Genomic DNA, 17,917 nt, shown 5'->3' with positions numbered 1-17,917 from the left:
GAGCTAAATAGTGAAATATAATTTTCCTGATTTATGCTTTAGAAAATATGAATAACTTTAATTTTTAATCATATTCTTCTTAAAATGCATGAATTCCAAACAGATTGGTATGAATATGCGGGACTTGTGGGGGTATACCATAATTATTATATATAGTCTGTAAAAAATAAAGCAACCTTTAAATCTAGAACACATATAATTTAAAAAACAAAATATGGCATTAATTTTCTATTATAATTAAAAGAGACAGAACGCATTACCTTTTGTGAGGTGTCATAATGAAATGCTTTCTGCAGATTTTTACTTTCTTCATGCAGGTGAATGTTACAAGTCTTTATTTCTCCTCTCTGTATACCATTTTCTCTTTTGCTTCAGTAAAATGGATGAAAATGAAACGTATGCGTATGGTATTTAGAACTACTCTTACCAGGGACTTTATTTCTGTGGCGATGCTATTTCCTTAACAACTCATCTTTTTGACCACTGCACTCATTACATTTACATCTTATAAGTGTCTCTTTCCTTTTGGGATGAGAGAATTAGAAATCTCATGATTATTTATTTTGGAATTCTTTCTGGGTTTGCGTTATGTTTTGCATATTATAAACCCTGCATCTAAACAAAAAGTGCTAAAAATTAAAATTACACCACTTTGATCATATTACCTTTCTCCCTACTGCTACCTCCAACTTTTGCCTTTCATGAATTCTATAGAGTTCAGGTTCACGTTCTGTTGTTTTTATGTTTCACCTGCTGTGAGGCCTTTCCTGAAACTTGACTATGCAAACCAAGTTCAATTATAGGAGTTGTTGATCCAAAGACAGAAGCTAGCATAGCCAGTCACCCCCTCTTCTCCTCCTGTTTCTCTTTAGGGACCCAGGCTCCCCTGGTTCTGGCTGTGGCCCCTGCTAGGGTCTAGCCCATGGAACTGCTCTCTCCTGGTTTGCTTCATGTTCTGAACAGAAAGAGATGGATTGATCACCTCAGGTTTGTAACTGGAATCTTTTACTCACTTGATATTCCATGAGTCAATAATCACAACTTGTTTCCTCTTTAAAAAAAAATAAAACAAAACAGAATGGTTATTTGTGCTTTGCAGATTGGTTTGGAAGATTGATACACACACACACACACACACATATGTGTGTATATATATACATATATATGTTTTACATAAGTTAGCAAATTTCTGATACATAGTAGTCTATCAATAAATGGTTAATGTCTTTTGTTCCAGACTTATGGGTGGGAGGGGTGCTACAGTTTTGACTTGGTTATTAAACTGACTAATAAGTTTTAAAGTTTTGGCAGGGGGTTACTGCAATGGTTTAAAACATTAAAATCACTAGCCTGGGGAAGGGGAAGTTTAAAAAATATTGATGTACAGGTCTCTCCTCCAAAGACTCTTGATATAATTAAGTTGTAACGTGACCTTGGCTTTGAGAATTTAAAAAAAAAAATTTCTGAATGCTTCTACCGTGCAGCCAAGGTTGAGAATCATTGGTGTAGTGTGACATGTCTCTCTGGTATATTTTTACTTTAACAGGAGCTTTATGAGTTCCAAAGTCCTGTAGTGGTGGGGTACCTAGGTGGCTTAGTTGGTTGAGCATCCAACTCTTGATTTCAGTTCAGGTCATGATCTCAGAGTCTAGAGAGCAAGCCCTATGTAGGGCTCCACATTGAGAATGAAGCTGCTTAAAATTCTCTGCTCCTCTCTTTCCCCCATGCAAGGGTGTACTCTCCCTCTCTCATAAATAAAAAAATAAATAAATTAATTAATTAAAAATAAATAAATAAATAAATAAAAGATAGATAGATAGATAAATAAATAAATAAATAAACAAACAAATAATCAATCATTAAGTCCTGGTTCCCAAGCCAGGAGGTATAATCCACCTGGGTATATTTGGAAATGTTTACATACAATTCTGTTTTTCATAGTGACTCAGGGAACCAGGAACATAAACAATCTCTCCACAAGGTAGAGTCATTGCCCTTTACTCACAGCCAGTAGGGGACGTCTCCCCAAGAGACACTGAGGTTGCAGAGGATATTTCTATCATTTTTTTCCCTTTCTCCATTTCCTTCCTCTCTTCCTTCCTTTCCACCATCTTTTCCTTTCTTTTCAGGTTTTTTTTTGTTTGTTTGTTTTATTTATCCTGTATAACATTAGAGAAAATAAAATAAGTGTTTGAATTTGCCTGTGTCCTGTGCAGACTGATCAAGATTATTTCTGACAAAGCTGAGCAGGGAAGGATTGCAATATCTAGAGTTTATGGTGGACCTTTTGTCCAGACTGTCCTGAAAGTACCCCTTAATGATGCTGGGTCAGTAGGTATCTGCTCTATTTACTCCTTGCCATCCTTGCCCTCGGATAATAATTTTAAAACCCACTAATGTAATTTGTACTCTTTTTCTATTGATTATACAATGTTCTGAGGCTGCCTTAGAGTACTGAAATAGCAGCAATAATTAGTATTTATTGAACACCCATTGGGTAGCCTATCACCACATAGGAGACCACTGTGTGAATCTTTTAACAATTCTGCTACTACAGACTTCAATGGAAAATAGATAGCCAAATAGCACTTTAACATTAGGTGGAAATCCATCTTTTCAGGCATGTGGTCAAAATTTAATTCTGATTTATAATTTTTCTGTGCTGATTGGATTCACAATGATTTATTCTTACTTCTCTATCTCTTTATCACTTGGTTCTAAAAAATCCTAGGTAACTGTAATTGCCAAATGAAAAACAGTTGTGATTTCTTTTGGCGTAATTATTTAACTAGGATGAAATAACACCAGTGTGAATGTACGACACTTGTGTTTTGACTGTGGTACTGTTCTAATCTGAACCTCCTCTTTGCAGAGTAACCAGGGAGGATTCATAGAGCTTGTATTATACTAAACTCTTGTTTTACAGAGTCACCTCTGACATATCAGGCAGACATATTAAATGCTAAAAAAGCACAAGAACCACATTATTTAACTATTTTCTGCCATTGGATTTTTGGTAGCGGTATTCCTTTCTACTCTTGCTGTTCTAAAATCAATTATTAAAACACAAAATTTAGTTTGAAAAGTGTGAAAAAGGGGTAGTGAGATGATAAGTCAGTGACATAAGTAATACACACTGTGATTTTATAACTAAGACTCTTTAATATTTCTGGATGTGACCAATGGTAATCCATATTTTCCTAAAAAAGAAATCAGGATATGAATAATTAAGTTAATTTGGCAATGATTTGTATTAATTTGAGTATTTGAGTGTTAGAAATGAATAAATAAATAACAATGAAATCACCAGGAACTTGCAGATGAGAATTCTATAAGAATTAAAATGACTCAATGCTTTTATTTGTCCTTTAATTTCTTTTAAGTAATTAATATCACAATGTATTGTTGCAAGTTCAAAAACCACGCATTTCTGGATTTCTGGTATCGGAGAGATCTTTGTGATCTTGTTCATTCATTTTTCCTGAATAGCATTGAGTTGATTTGCTGATTTTGCCATGAAATATCCCACAAAGTACCCTAGCACATAAAGGTATATTGCAATAATCTTGGCGCATTCTCCTGTTGATTTTACAATTGTTAATTTAAGTGCTACCTTAGATAAAATACAAAGGTCTTCTGGCAGGGGAGTAATTTAACCAATTCTATATAAAGATATTGATTAACTTTTTATGTAAGGCAGAAGGCATTATAACATGTTTGAGTATCTCTTTTAGAAATACATAGCCAATTAAGTAGAAATTATTTTTATACCTCTATGGGCTTTAATAACGGTATGAATATTTAAATATGCAAACCTATTCACCTGCCCAGCATGTACACTACCCTTTCTGCCATAAGCAGCTTCCTTTTCCAAACAGTTTACACGTTTTTTTTTTTTCTGCTTAAGCAGTATATCTTATCCATGATGCAAACAGATGAAAATCTCACTTGAGCTTCTTTGAAAGAAAAAGAAAAAATGGTATATCTAAATGATGTGTGTGAAGACACTCTTAAATAATTACATCTTGTGGTATATTGTTTATATTTTTAGTATTTTGATAAAAATATTTCTGACTATAGATAGGATGTTTTAAAGATCTACCAACCCACTAACATTATTCAATTGAAATAAATAAATCAAATATGAAATTATATTAAACTATGGTATACTATTCCATCTACCTATTATAATATTGAAAATAAGACTAATCATAATTTAATTGCATATCCCTATTATAGACACGTTTGTAGCTATAATGTATATAAATCTCTTCAAGGAAGCATTTTATAATAGTGTTTCGATCTATATGGGGAAGAGAGATATTATATTAATCTAGAAACATTTATATTTTTTATTAATTCCAATAAGCTGTTCGCTTAAATAAAAACATATTTTTTGGGTTTGCTAATACTATACATTTTTAGAAACACTACATATTTGAGAGTGCCCAAGACATAGAGATACTTAATGAGTATGTAGTATATCCTATCCTGATATAAATAAGTACTGTTATGGTACTTTTATTTAGTAAGTACTACTAACCTGCACAGCAGGTATCAAAATTTTAACGCTTTTCATGGAGGTTCATCAGGATTTAATAGTTATAAATGATAATAGCCTTAGAGGTATTCAATAATCGGCATTTCTAAAAATTAAAAATTTTAGAAAGGTTTTAAAATTGTTATTTCTGGAAGAACAACAAAAATCTTGGAGAGATAGTGAATATATAATAAACCACAGAGAAAAAAAGTGAAATAGAATAAGTTATTTAGAAATTCTGTATGGTTGCCAATTGGATTATTACTGAGAAGTGTTCTCAGGGGCCTCAGATACAAGTTAGGTGTTATATAGAACAACCAGAAGCAAAGAAAAAGATGTTGGTCTTGAACCACATCTTTTGGAGCACTTAGGGTCAAAAGCTTTAAAACAATATTTTCATTTGTAACCCAAATACATGGGTTTTCATTGGGCATCATTCTTTCTCCCATTATATAATATTAACATTTGATTATGTCTAATAGAAAACACATATGACCCCAAAAGTATTGAAGAGATTCAGCTAAAGTTATGGATAGAAGGAAATTTGGATCACATTATATATAACCCAGTAAGCTCTTTAAAATCTTGCACTTTCATCAAATTCCCCACCTTAATAGCTGATAAGCATATATTTTACTATCAACATCTTCCTCTCAACATCTCCATTTACATGGATTCCATTTGCCTCTCCTAGCCTTCCTTTCTAAATATCTGTCTAGAGTCCTATGCCAGTTAGCAAGACAAAGTTATTTGGGCATCACTAAGAAAAAGAAAACCTTGTTATTAACCAAAGCCCAACCAACAATTGCTTCTTCATAATAACCCTGAAGACTTTCACTTTACTGCAGTACAGAGTTCAGATCAAATAATATGTAAGCCATGTGGGCATGAGTAGAATAATTGTTCCCCAGGGATGTCAAAATCATAATCCCCAGAACCTGTCAATTTGTTACTTTACATGGCAAAAAGGAGTTAAGGTTGCTAAACAGCAATATTAACCCAGTAATCCTGGTTTCCCAAGTAGGCTGGATATAATCACAAAGGTCTTTAAATGATGAAGAGGTAAGCAGGAGAGTCAGAAACAGAAATGTTACCATAAGAAAGACTAGACAGATGATTGTTGGCTTCGATGATGGAAGGAAGCCCTGAGTTAATACCACATTAGGAAGCGTCTAGAAGCTGAAAAAGGCAAGGAAACTGGTTCTTCCCTAAAACTTCCAGAAGAAATGCTGCCCTGCCAACATCTTTATTTTAGCTCAGTGAGAGCCATTTTGATCTCCAGAATTATAAGATAATAAATATGTGTTGTTTCAAACCAGTAAGTTTATGGTAAATTGTTACAACATCAGTAAGAAAATAATACAGTATATTTCTTAGGTAGTTGTAGAAACTTTAATTTTTAAAATGTTTCTTATGGTCTTTTCTGGGAATCAGCAGAACATGTCTCATACATGCTATGGTCAAGTCTTTGGGACTAAGTGGCATCTGCCATCTTCCCTTCTTGCCCTACGAACTACTCTTTTTCTGGTGTTAACTAATGATTCCTCCCCTGTTAAATATCTTCTTAAGTTATTAAATACCATCTTGTAGGTCCTCAAAGCCATACTCACACATGGGGAGAATTTATTTGCTCTCAAGCAAAATACTTAATTAGATTTTTCCCAGATTATTTAGAGTAACAGCTTTAATTTAAGACACACTTGTGACTTGATGGAATTCAAAAAGTTGAATGACCAATATCATTCCAGAGGCAGAACTCAGAAAACCCTTTACAAAAACAAACAAAAAAAATTTTTCAGTATCCAATATTTTTTTTGTTTCAGAATGAGAATATTTCCTAGCAGGTTTCCCAGGATACCTTAAAGTATCCTCCAAATTCCCAAATAAATTTTCATTCCATCAAGAAAGTCAGCTCAATTGGGATTTCTTGATGCAAACAATACCCCCACACACACCAAAAACAAACCCATACCCATTTAAAAATATGCTCTACATTTCCCCTCCTTTTTCAGTGAGGTGCCAATCAAAATTTATTAACACAATCATCAAAAGTCAGACATAAACAATTTTGATGTTTACAAAGGTTCTTTTATATGAATGTATCACAATTTATGTTGGACATTTGGTTCATTTAACTTACATTTCATATTATTTATAATTTTTATTTTGATTATCAAATCAGAAGTGGTTGTATTTATTCCTAAATATTTATTACCATTTGGGAGTATGTGACCCTACAAGTTGATTTAAGTAAGATGATATGGATATTTTTAATGCTCTTCACAGATTTTGCCAGATGGATTTTTAAAAAATGTTTGAATCAATTTCCTCTCAATTATTGATGTTTGAGATTTCTTATCTTACCACACACTAGCCAGTAATGAAGTAGTTTGATAAATTTGGTAGGCAAAATGCTACTTTATTCCTGCTTCAATTTGAATGTATTTGGTTATTGGTAATTCAAAGCATTTTAACATACTTTTCATTTTAGTATTTAACCTTCTATAAAATTTCTCTTCATGCTTTTTGCCTATTTTCCTATAGGAATGATTCCCCCTCCCCACGCTTCACGTATATTGAATTCTTATACAGTAACAGTTATAACCCCATACTATATTTATTCCTAATGTTTTTCCTGATTTTATGATTACTTTTCATGTATTTGTTCTTTTGAGGTACATGTTTCCTCTAACTTTTGTAGTTACATTTATATTTCTCTTTGAAATATACATACTTTCTTTTGTGTTTAGAAAACATCTTTCTAAGTAGAGATCATATGGATATTCAGTGTCATTTGTTCTCTGTTTTTTAATGAAGTCATCTTCTACACAGCCTTCTTGAAATCTCATTCTTGCCTTCTGTGGTATAATCAGTTTTGGATTTTATTCTTATTCTCAAGCCCTTTGCTAAGATGCTTCAAGATTTCTCCTCCTCATTCTGTTCCTAACGTTCTGCTGTTATTCCTCGGGGTTCTATCTTTGAACTATCCTTATTTCACCTCTTTCAGACAAGTGATCTCATTTACAACCATGCTTGCATTTATTACTTACATAAAGACTTTCTCAGATACATTTTTTCTACCCAAATATCTATCCTACATTTTAAAACTGCATATTTTATTACAGAAGGCACACCTACTTTGGAAGTTTATAATCAAACTCCTTGTACCCAAGGCCCAATCCTTCCCCTTTCCTTGATCAAGAATGCTGACACTTTACTCCTTTCCTTCAATTAATATGGACAAATCCTTCTATAAATGATCTTTTTCCTACCTGCACAGCCTCACCTCTTACACCAGGTTGAAGGTATTTATACTTCCCTAAACTCACTAGATTATTACCCTGGTTGCAGTAATCTTTCTACCTGGAACCTTTTTATTCTCATGCGTTCCCCATGTCCACTCCAGGCTGGTTAAAGTGTCCTGCATCTGTGCTCCTATCAGAACATTCACAGGTTCTTTTTTTCCTTGCTTAGGATTTGTCTCATATTATTGATTTCTATCTTAGCTCATGTCTCTAACACCTAGCACAAAGAATGTTTCTCAAAAAAGAGGAATTATCTCATTTTCCCTTTATTTCCCAGTGCCCAACCATGTGATAGGCACTGATTGATATAAGCAATGAATAAGTATTTGTTGAATTAAATGAAATTGAAAATGTACAGAGACCGATTAATACAATTACCATACTTTCTCTAGCAAGGCTAGAATTAAATAAAGGAGATAATGGGTTTACTCGGTCTGGCCATTAGTAAATGTGCATAAAAGATGCTCAGAGAGACATATCTGTTAGTTTGAATACGTTATGGATTTGGACTGTGTAAAACATAAAATTACTTTAGATTTATGTTGGAAATTTGTGATAGTGGCTGGGGAGAGGGAAAGAACTAGTATCAGAATAGGAACAAAGAACAAAAAATATTAGGAGTTAACATGGTGAGTTCTACTAAGAGAGAAAAATCTGAATTTTACATCCAATCAGAAAACGAAATCTTGGAAATTTCAAGTGATAATTGTGTATTTGTAACTGCTTTTCTAAATAAGATATAATTACCAAAATTAAAGTAAATAATAAATGCTCCTTAAGCACCAGTTATTAAGATTTATATGTTTAATTAGCTGTTTTATAGCAAATTGAGCTTTAAACATTTTGCCTTTGCAACAAAATTTAAATCGCAAGACATCTTTCTTTTTTTCTAGTTCCTGTATTCTCAGTAACAGATTTTCCTAGGCATTCTTTCTTGGCAGCTCCTTGGAAATGCCAGAAATGGATTTTCTGTAGTACCTGTTGACCTCTTAATGATGAAAAAATCCTAGACTAGAAGTTACTTGCAAAAGTGGAGATAGTGATCTTGATAAGTTCTTCTTTTTTTTTTTTTAGATTTTATTTATTCAGGAGAGACACACAGAGAGAGGCAGAGACACAGGTAGAGGGAGAAGCAGGCTCACTGCAAAGGAGCCCAATGTGGGACTGGATCCCAGGATTCCAGGATCACGGCCTGAGCCCAAGGCAGGGTCTCAATCGCTGAGCCCCCCAGGTGTACCTTGATAAGTTCTTTGTAGCTCCCTCTTTGATATAGCATTTTAATTCCTTTGTGGGATCATAGAATACTTTTACTATTGAACAAAGAGGCAGAGAGAGACTGTTTGCTAGAACAGAAAAGAAGAAGGTCTGAGGTCAAGGGCTACCTAGGGCCTAAGAGTAATATATAAAGATAGAGATAAGTATGTGTTGTTAGGTTTTGGGTTTGTCTAGAGAGAGGACACTGTGAAAATGTCCAATGATGGACAATGATGTCCAATCATTTTAGTCTTACCAGAGAATGAATAGGAAAGTCATCTGCTGAGATGGAATAAAATTGAAAATAGGAGAATTCTGGAAATATGAGAAGAGCCACTATAAACAAGCCCCAAAGGAGCCCCAAAATAATGAAAATGATTAGTGAGGAAAAATAAAGGACCAATTATAGTTTGATAGCAAAGACTAAAGGTGACCCATTCAGTAAAGTCTTACAATTTCACCAACAGCAGTTCCAAACCCAGAAACAAATTAGAGGGAATGAGATTAAAAAGTCGACCAAAAGTTATAAATAGTTGGGCAAGTAGTGAAAAAAGACAGGAGAGAGGCGATTCAGGGTGAGTTGGATAATAATGAGCTTGGGAATACGTACGTATCGAAGACGCAGGGTAGTATTTATGAATTACTACAGATCAAGAGAAATAATGGGTCAATTGTAGTTGTTGTTCTGCTGGGATTTACTCTAGCAAAAGTCTATGTGAATCAGAATATGTATTGTTTCCTAGGTTTTTAGCTTGTCAACTATAGCTAATGCCTATTAATTCTTAACTGTATTCTTGCCCAATTTATGCTTTGCAGAACTAGAAAAAGGCATTGTATGGGTAAGTATTATGAATTGGTTCTTAGATATGATTTAAGCAAGTATCAGTAGGAATAGTAAACTTGGAGTCATGTTAGGAAATAATTAAAAATGGGACTGAATTGATTCATGTAAGGTGATGGATGAGTGTCTAGAAGCCTTGGATTTAGAAGTGGAACCTATAGAGAGCAAACTTTCAAATCATTGATTTTTTTTTTCAGTTTTGCTTGATGTTAAGAAAAGAATCAGAAGCACATAGGCATTGCATACAATGGGACGGGTGTCAATAGAAAGAGGCTAACTCTGCATAAAGTTGATCCAGTTGCACCAGGAATGTGTGGATCCCTCTGATTAGGTCTGTTGCATAGGTAGTCTTCCTAAAGGTGTAAATTAGAATAGCATATGAACTTACCCATTATTAATAGGAAATAATGGAATAATACGCCAAACCTATTAACTGACAGCATTTGGGAATGTTTACATACCTTTTGGTGTGGTCTTGTTTCCCACAGAAAATAGGCAACAAAGAAAAATTCTGTTCAGTGACCTCTTGGGTGAACTAAGGAAGAAGTAGAAATTACATTGTTTAGCAGCAGAGCATATGCATGTTTCAAGTCCTCTGTTCATAAACTCACTAACTGTATATTTGGCCACATTACAACTATGTATCTAATTTGCAACTTTTCTGCACAATATGGACTTTAAGCCTTAGAATGAAAAGCTTTTCATTTACAGTTTTTGCAATGAGAATGCAAGTCTTCAGAACATCTTTTAAGGGCTATTGTGGACTCTTTTTTAGAGTTACTATCTTTTGAAATGCTTATGGATCTATAACTATTTAATCCCATATATTTGTCCTCAAACTTCTTGTGTGAACACAGTTGAACACAGCTTAATAAAATGGACTTACTTCTTGAAAAGTAGATTCAAAATATATTAAATAATGTAATATTAAATAATTATGATAAATCCTGTCAGACATCTGTATAACACAGTACTCAATAACATTTGTATGCCTGACAATCAGAAGATTTTTGCTTTACCAAGATATGTAATCCGTGGGGCAAAATATTTAAAATAACATTGTCCCATCTTGCTAAATCACACCAATTTAAAATAAAAGAATAAGACATTTTTGTAATCTAATGACGAACAGCAATTCTTGCATTTTGCTGGTGTTTTGGTGGTGTTTCTCCCTTTCTTTTGAGTCAAGAACATTTACTTTTTAAAAAAATATGACTACACTGAGTGTCTCAGGGCATAATTTAGGCAGGAGAAAGGCTTCAATTTTATGTCTTCTTTCTTCCCCTCCCCTTCCCTTCCTCCTCCCCCACCTCCTCCTCCTTCTTCTTATTATTTCAGAAATAGTGAGCACCATGCAGATATCTAGAAGTGTTAATGATGGTAGTTTCATCTTTAAAGTGAACAATTCTTGCCATGTTATTGGAGATAGTTTAAAGTTGATTGTATTGTCCTTTTTATTCTCTCATTAAGTTTGAAGAGAAGCTCTTAGTGCGAGCAGCCCTTTATGATGCTCTATGCATTTCTGGTCACCAGGGTGACATGTTATGGTCATCTCCCACTGCTATAAAAACAAGGTTACAACAAATGTAAACTGCTTATACATTGACCCTTGAACAACATGAGTTTGAACTGTGTGAGTCCACTTATATGTGGATTTTTTTTTGATAAATACAGTATAGTATTATAAATGTACTTTCTCTTATGATTTTCTTAATAACATTTTCTTTTCTCTAGTTTATTTTAAGAATACAGTGCATAATACATATAAAATGTGTTATCAACTATTTGCGTTATGATTAAGGCTTCTAGTCAACAGTAGTCTAATAGTAGTTAAGATTTCTGGGAGCCTAAAGTTATCCACAGATTTCAACTGCATAGAGAATCATTGTCCCTAACCCTCACACTGTTGAACAGTCAAGTATAATTTTCTTATTCTTATAATTTGCATTCACACTTACATGAACAGAGATACATAAATGGAGGCGTGGCTCATACTGCTTTATAGGGATATGAAGTCTTAAATCACTATGATTTTAAATGTAAACTCACTTTACAATGGAGAGAGAGTTGTCTTAAAGATTATTTTGAGTTATTTTGGAATATTTGTGTATTAAAGAAAACTGAATCTGATATATAACATTTAAACAAATTTTAAAATTACTAACATGAAACAAAGTTCTGCATCCTGCATTACACTTGCTATTTTCTTCATATTTTTGATCTCTTCCCAAAAAATGAAATGCCACTTTATATGCAATACTTTAAACTTTCTCTAGTACCATGCCAGCTCCCAGAGAACTGTTAAGTCCACCATATTTTATTTTATATTCTTCCAATAATTCAAAATTCTTAGCAAAAATGTGAAGTTTTCATTTAGATTACTAATTCATTATTCATTCATTCAAAAATTGTATGCCATTCACCCAGCTAAGTACTTTTGCATTTGAAAAAAAAATGGAACATGTGAAACAAATAGTGTAACAAGTGAATAATTTGAAGCTTCAAAAATGGATTTTGAATTTAATATTTAATAGATTACAGACTTGAAAAAGTTATTTTACCACTTTGAGTCTCAATTATACATTCCTAAAAGTGGGGATAGCAATACTAATATGCTATGAATACAACTGCTTCATTAATCTCATTTGTTCTGAAAGTCAAATGAGATACTGCAAGTGAAATTATCTTGCATTTGATAAAGTTTTACGAATATTAATATTACAATTTTCAAGAAGTTCATAATGCATTAGGTGACATTAGACAAGTATATACATTATCACAATAAACGTTAATTGATAGGGCATTGACTTTGTAATATTGTGATTTACAATAAAAAATATGTATTTGGTCTTCATCCCCATTTGTAGCACAGCGCTTTTAAAACCCTTGGTATTTCCTAAACTATGAGAGAGATAAAGCTGTCTGCTGTTATGTTAATGATCCAACTTTCAGACCATACCTAAGATTGCCCCTGGTTGCCAGAACCAACTATGTGATGACACAGGTGGAACCTACAGTCCTAACTCTTGATCTCAGGAGAAGGGAGAGGCGCTGGAAGTTGAATCAATTTCCAGTGGCCAATGATTTAATCAATTATGCCTATGTAATGAAGCCTCCATAAAAACACAAAAGTATAGGTTTTGGAGAAACTCCAGGTTGCTGAACAGGAGAGTGGCACATTCAGAGAGGGTGTGGAGCTCCGACTCCTTCCCCATACCTTGCCCTATGTAGCATTTCCCTTTGGCTGTTCCTTTTTTAAATTTTATTTATTTATTTATGATAGTCACACAGAGAGAGCGAGAGAGAGGCAGAGACACAGGCAGAGGGAGAAGCAGGCTCCATGCACCAGGAGCCCCACATGGGATTCGATCCCGGGTCTCCAGGATCGCGCCCTGGGCCAAAGGCAGGCGCCAAACCGCTGCGCCACCCAGGGATCCCTAGCTGTTCCTTTTATAATAAATTGGTGATCTAGTAAGCAAAAGGTTTCACTGATTTCTGTGAGTCACTCTAGCAAATTAATCAGTTTGAGGAAACCTCCAATCTGTAGCCAGTCATTCAGAGGAAACCTCCAATCTGTAGCCAGTCATTCAGAAGCACACTGTAGACTTGCAATTGGAATCTGAAGCAGAGAACAGTCTTGTAGGACTGAACCTTTCACTCGTGGGATCAAATGCTATCCCTGAGTAAGTGTCAGAATGGAGTTTAACTGAAGGTCACCCAGGTGGTATCTGCAAATTGCTTTGTGGTTTGGGGAAATGGACCCCTAAATGTTGGAATTGGGTGTTCAGACCCTTTAGATATATTATCTTAAAATCATAATTTAAAAAAGTCATTATCTTAAAAACACCTAGTTATAAATAATTATCTAAGAAATCCATAATATATGCCCTGGGGAAACAAAAGTGAATAAAGTATACCCCACCCTCTAGGAGTTTACTGCCCTATAGGATGAAGGAAAATTATATAACTTATTTTTTTAAAGTAGACATACAAATGTATACATACATGTCCATGTACATATTTTTATGTGTTTAGATAGATAATTGATAGATACATAGATACAAAGATACATAGATAGATGTGCTATAAAAGATCCAGGTATTATAAGGAATCAGACTAGAAGCAAACAAGCTCAGCTACTGTGAGAAATCAGGCTAAAAGCAGCCACACTACTCCTATGCTATTAATGAGGACATGCCCCCACAGAGAGGCCTAAATGATAAGCAGGTAAGACAACAGAATGAATGGAATCAGAGGCAGGGGAGCAGGGAAGCACATTTGATATCAAGGGGTAGGTGGGGAACACAAAGAAAAAAAGGACTTCTCCCACACTGGATTTTGTAAACCAAATTAAACAATTTACGCTTCATTTCTGAGAACACAGGCTCTTTGAACTGATTTCATTAAGAGAGGAACAAGATCAGATTTACATTTCTGAAAGGTAATTTTCGATTAAGGACTAGAGATTAGATTAAATGATCCACGACTGGAACCAGGGTAACTGTTTCCTAACCTCTAGAGGTAATCCAGGTAACACTTCATAGTAGGCAGGAAAAGAATTGGCAAGATCTGAGGACAATTCAGGAGCAGAAGAGGCAGGGATAGCTTGTTGGATATTTAATTTCTTGATTGAGCAAATGCATAAGTGATTCCATAACATTAAATCATGGTTATAAACTACAATGATGCAATGAAGGAAAGATACATGGTGCTAAAACAATGTAAATAAAGGAATCTAGCTTGGTCAGAAGTTGGGTAGGAGAGTTGCCCTGAAGAAGTGATGAGTCAGCAAAATTTGAATGAACCATAAGCGTCAAGTAGGTCAAAGGGGAGAAAAACACACAGCTAGAAGTAGAACAGTAAATGCCAAATCTTGCAGTGACTGAAACAAAGTAGGGCACAGTAAAGGAACTGTAAGCAGACTAGTACCTAGAATCCAGAGAGCAGCCAGGGAACTTGTGTGATGTGAGAAAGCAGCAAAAAGCAAAGAAAACCATACAGCAGTTTGCTGGCCAGGTTAATAATGGTGGACTTTATCCTTAGAAAAAGAGTTTGAAGTGCTGGTGTGTGTGTAAGGCATGTTTTGGTTTTATTTTGCCAATATTACCCTGGGTTCTGTGTATAAAATAGATTATAGGTCTCCACAGAGGATCCAGCGAAAACATGAAGTTCTTAATATTCCTAGTAAGATAGATGACAGTTTGGGCTAAAAATTCTGGTGATGATGGAGATGGAGAAATTTGGAAAGACATATAAAACAAATGACAGAATGTCAGAATTCAACATTTTTGGGAGCTTTGCATTGGTTATAAGCACGATTACTAATTAGAAGAAAAATGTGTCGCAAATATTTTTGCATTTCATCTCTTTTCTTTTGCTTGAAAAAAGCCAATGTTTATGAAATAAAAGAAATGGAAAGAAACTGAAAGGAACAATCAGACATGGGGGAAAAAAGAAACAAGATTATTGTTGCAGGAACAAAAGAAGAGAGCGTCAAATACAGAATCATTGTAAAAGGTTCTAGGAAGGCAGGTGCTGAGGGATAGTCCATGACTTAGTAACAAATAAAAGGATCTTCGATGTCCTGGGGTTTGGAGACAAATTGAAGAGACATTGAGCAAGGTCTCTGAATGATGTGACCTAGCAGGTCCATTGGGAGACTTTAAAAAGAAAGGCTCAGAGTTGATGAGAGTTCTCTTTGATATCTTCTCTTTATTTTGTCTATGAAATGGAAGGTCTGTGGATGTTTTCAAGAGACTGCTCATGTTTGAAAAAGCAGCAGTAGATAATGGAATTGAAACTTGACTAGGGAACTAAAGGCTTAGTTAGTTCCCAAGGCTCTCAACATCTCCTGGAAACAGCCCCACTTCTGGTGATAGCGGAGTTGCAGACTCTCTAGAAAGTTTCAACTTCCACCAGGCACAAAGATAGGTTCAGATCTAAAAAAAAATTCAAAAGAAAAGAAGAGTCTTTGGATTGTGGTGGGAAAAAAAAGGTATCTTTATGGTATTTTTATCCAAATGTGACACTGAAGCATAAGAGAAGTGCATCCAGATGGGTTTCCAGTTGGATTGGGATTGGAGGAGACAGATATTTCAGGCAATGACATAAAAGACTTGGCATACATTAAGTTGATAATTATTAACTAGATACCATGTGTAAGAAAGATGCTGTAAGTATTTAAAATAAAATATGAGATATATTTGCCTCTTTGGGTGATATATGCTTTAGTTAGAAAAAAGACACAAGAATATGAAAACAATATTATGTTAGTATATGAGTACCAACAAATGACAGACAAAAGCTGAAAAATGGCACTAAAGAATTTTATGTTCTAATAGTCTCATTGAACTAAGCAAACACACTTGGATGAAAAGCCTTTCTCAGTTCTCTTTTTTCTTTTTTCCTTTTTTTTTTCTGTCTTACCACAGCAAATAATGTCAATTGCATTTGCTATGCTTCTTAATATGCAAAAGTGTACTTATTTTGCACTAGAGTACACTTCTAAAATAAGATTTCAATGAATTGAAAAAAAATGTCATTACCACACACACAAAAAAGACTAAAGATCAGAAGTAAGCTCCTTCTAAGAGTGAAAGATGGTACTACACTTTCTGATGCAAAATTTTAAGAGACACATTTAGAAACTGTTAGCTTATGGGGTGCCGGAGTGGCTCAGTTGGTTAAACATCTGACTCTTGATTTCAGCTCAGGTCATGATCTGAGGGTCCTGGGATCAACCTCCATGTTGGGCTCTGGGCTCAGTGGAGAGTCTGCTTGAGGATTCTTCATCTCACCCTCTGCCCTCCCCCCACCCTGCTGGTTCTCTCTCTCTCAAATAAATAAATCTTAAAAAAAAAAAAAAAGAAACTGTTAGCTTACATTATAGTTTATAAACACTTCATTTAGGAAACTATTGTGGGAGTGTAATGTTAATTTCCCTGGTGATATTTAAGTATCCCATATATACTTGTTACAGTTTTCTTCCTGTATCTCTGGTAGGGAAAATCTGTTAAGAATTGACCTTTCCCTTTTGTTATTGTATTAGTGATGACAGATTGTGTTCCAGGCATGGTGCAAGAGACTGACAGATAGAAAAACATGCACCTTTTTCTGATTGAGCCAACAGAATAAGGAGCAATATGAATAAGGAGATTTCTAACCTTGAAAGGTAAGTTCATTTATTTCCTTTGATGATAAATTACTATATTTTATCTCTCAGATCAAGAGCATGGATACTTAGTTTTGATTTTCTCTCTCAGTTATTGGAATGACAATGATTATATCCAGAAGTTAAATACCTCAGAAAGGAGATACTGTTTTACTACATTTCGAAAATTCCTAATTCTACTTGTGGATACTGCATAGACCGTTAACTCAAAAATTGCTTCATCCACGGACTGGTGAGCCACACTGATATCTTAAGCAAAAAATAAATGCTAGCTTCTGAATAAACAATTCTCCATGCGGAAGATATATTATTTAGATCTAAGTAAGCTGTTGAGTCTGAACACCTGTTATCATAGTTGTGATTGGTCTCACCTAAGCCAGTGGCCTCAGGATGATAATAGATCAAGGGACAAAAACAAAAAAAATATCCCCAGGAATTTGTGAGCTACCACCAGCTCTTCTACTCAGGAGCTATATTGCTGGAACTGGCACATGTTTTACATGTTTTTGGCTTGCTCAGTTGAATAAATCTTGGGAGGTCTCACAAGTCCATCTTTTTCCTATTTTTACATGGCTTCCTGGCTTGTGTATTGCCAATATATCTGCTTCTGACTGATGTCTTCAGGTAGATTAGAAGCTGACAGCACCTGACCAATGCTGCACCCAGGTGAATGATTCCACCAAAAAATACTGCAGAGTGCATTTGTCTTGTCACTTCTCAGATATTTCCCCTTTATTAAGCTCTTATTGTTGTTCTAAAGTCACAAGGTAGAACTGCCTCTTGTCTACAGAAAGCACAGTGATGCA

The 17,917-nt window shown here is 34.6% G+C and overlaps 1 protein-coding gene and 1 long non-coding RNA gene across 7 annotated transcripts in view; one reads left to right on the top strand and one right to left on the bottom strand.

Moving 5' to 3' along the window:
* The window catches only part of LOC144287925 (uncharacterized), a 54,602-nt gene extending 37,090 nt beyond the window's left edge, over nucleotides 1-17,512 (top strand). Inside the window, exons 3-4 of the long non-coding RNA XR_013355754.1 lie at nucleotides 16,989-17,111; nucleotides 17,203-17,512. This is a non-coding gene — a long non-coding RNA (uncharacterized LOC144287925). The remainder of the gene's footprint in view (nucleotides 1-16,988; nucleotides 17,112-17,202) is intronic.
* The window catches only part of LOC144287924 (uncharacterized), a 398,850-nt gene that overhangs the window by 44,306 nt on the left and 336,627 nt on the right, over nucleotides 1-17,917 (bottom strand). For all 6 annotated transcript variants that reach the window (XR_013355747.1, XR_013355748.1, XR_013355753.1 and 3 more), the window contains one exon: nucleotides 10,402-10,475. Coding sequence is in view for 3 of the 6 variants with exons in the window: in XM_077855422.1 (XP_077711548.1) it covers nucleotides 10,402-10,475 (74 nt within the window). In the remaining 3 variants the exon portion in view is untranslated. The remainder of the gene's footprint in view (nucleotides 1-10,401; nucleotides 10,476-17,917) is intronic.

Source organism: Canis aureus, chromosome 17 (assembly GCF_053574225.1).
Source record: "Canis aureus isolate CA01 chromosome 17, VMU_Caureus_v.1.0, whole genome shotgun sequence".
NCBI lineage: Eukaryota > Metazoa > Chordata > Mammalia > Carnivora > Canidae > Canis > Canis aureus.
Note: the sequence above shows the minus strand (reverse complement) of the source record. Positions and strands in the feature narration are given on the sequence as shown.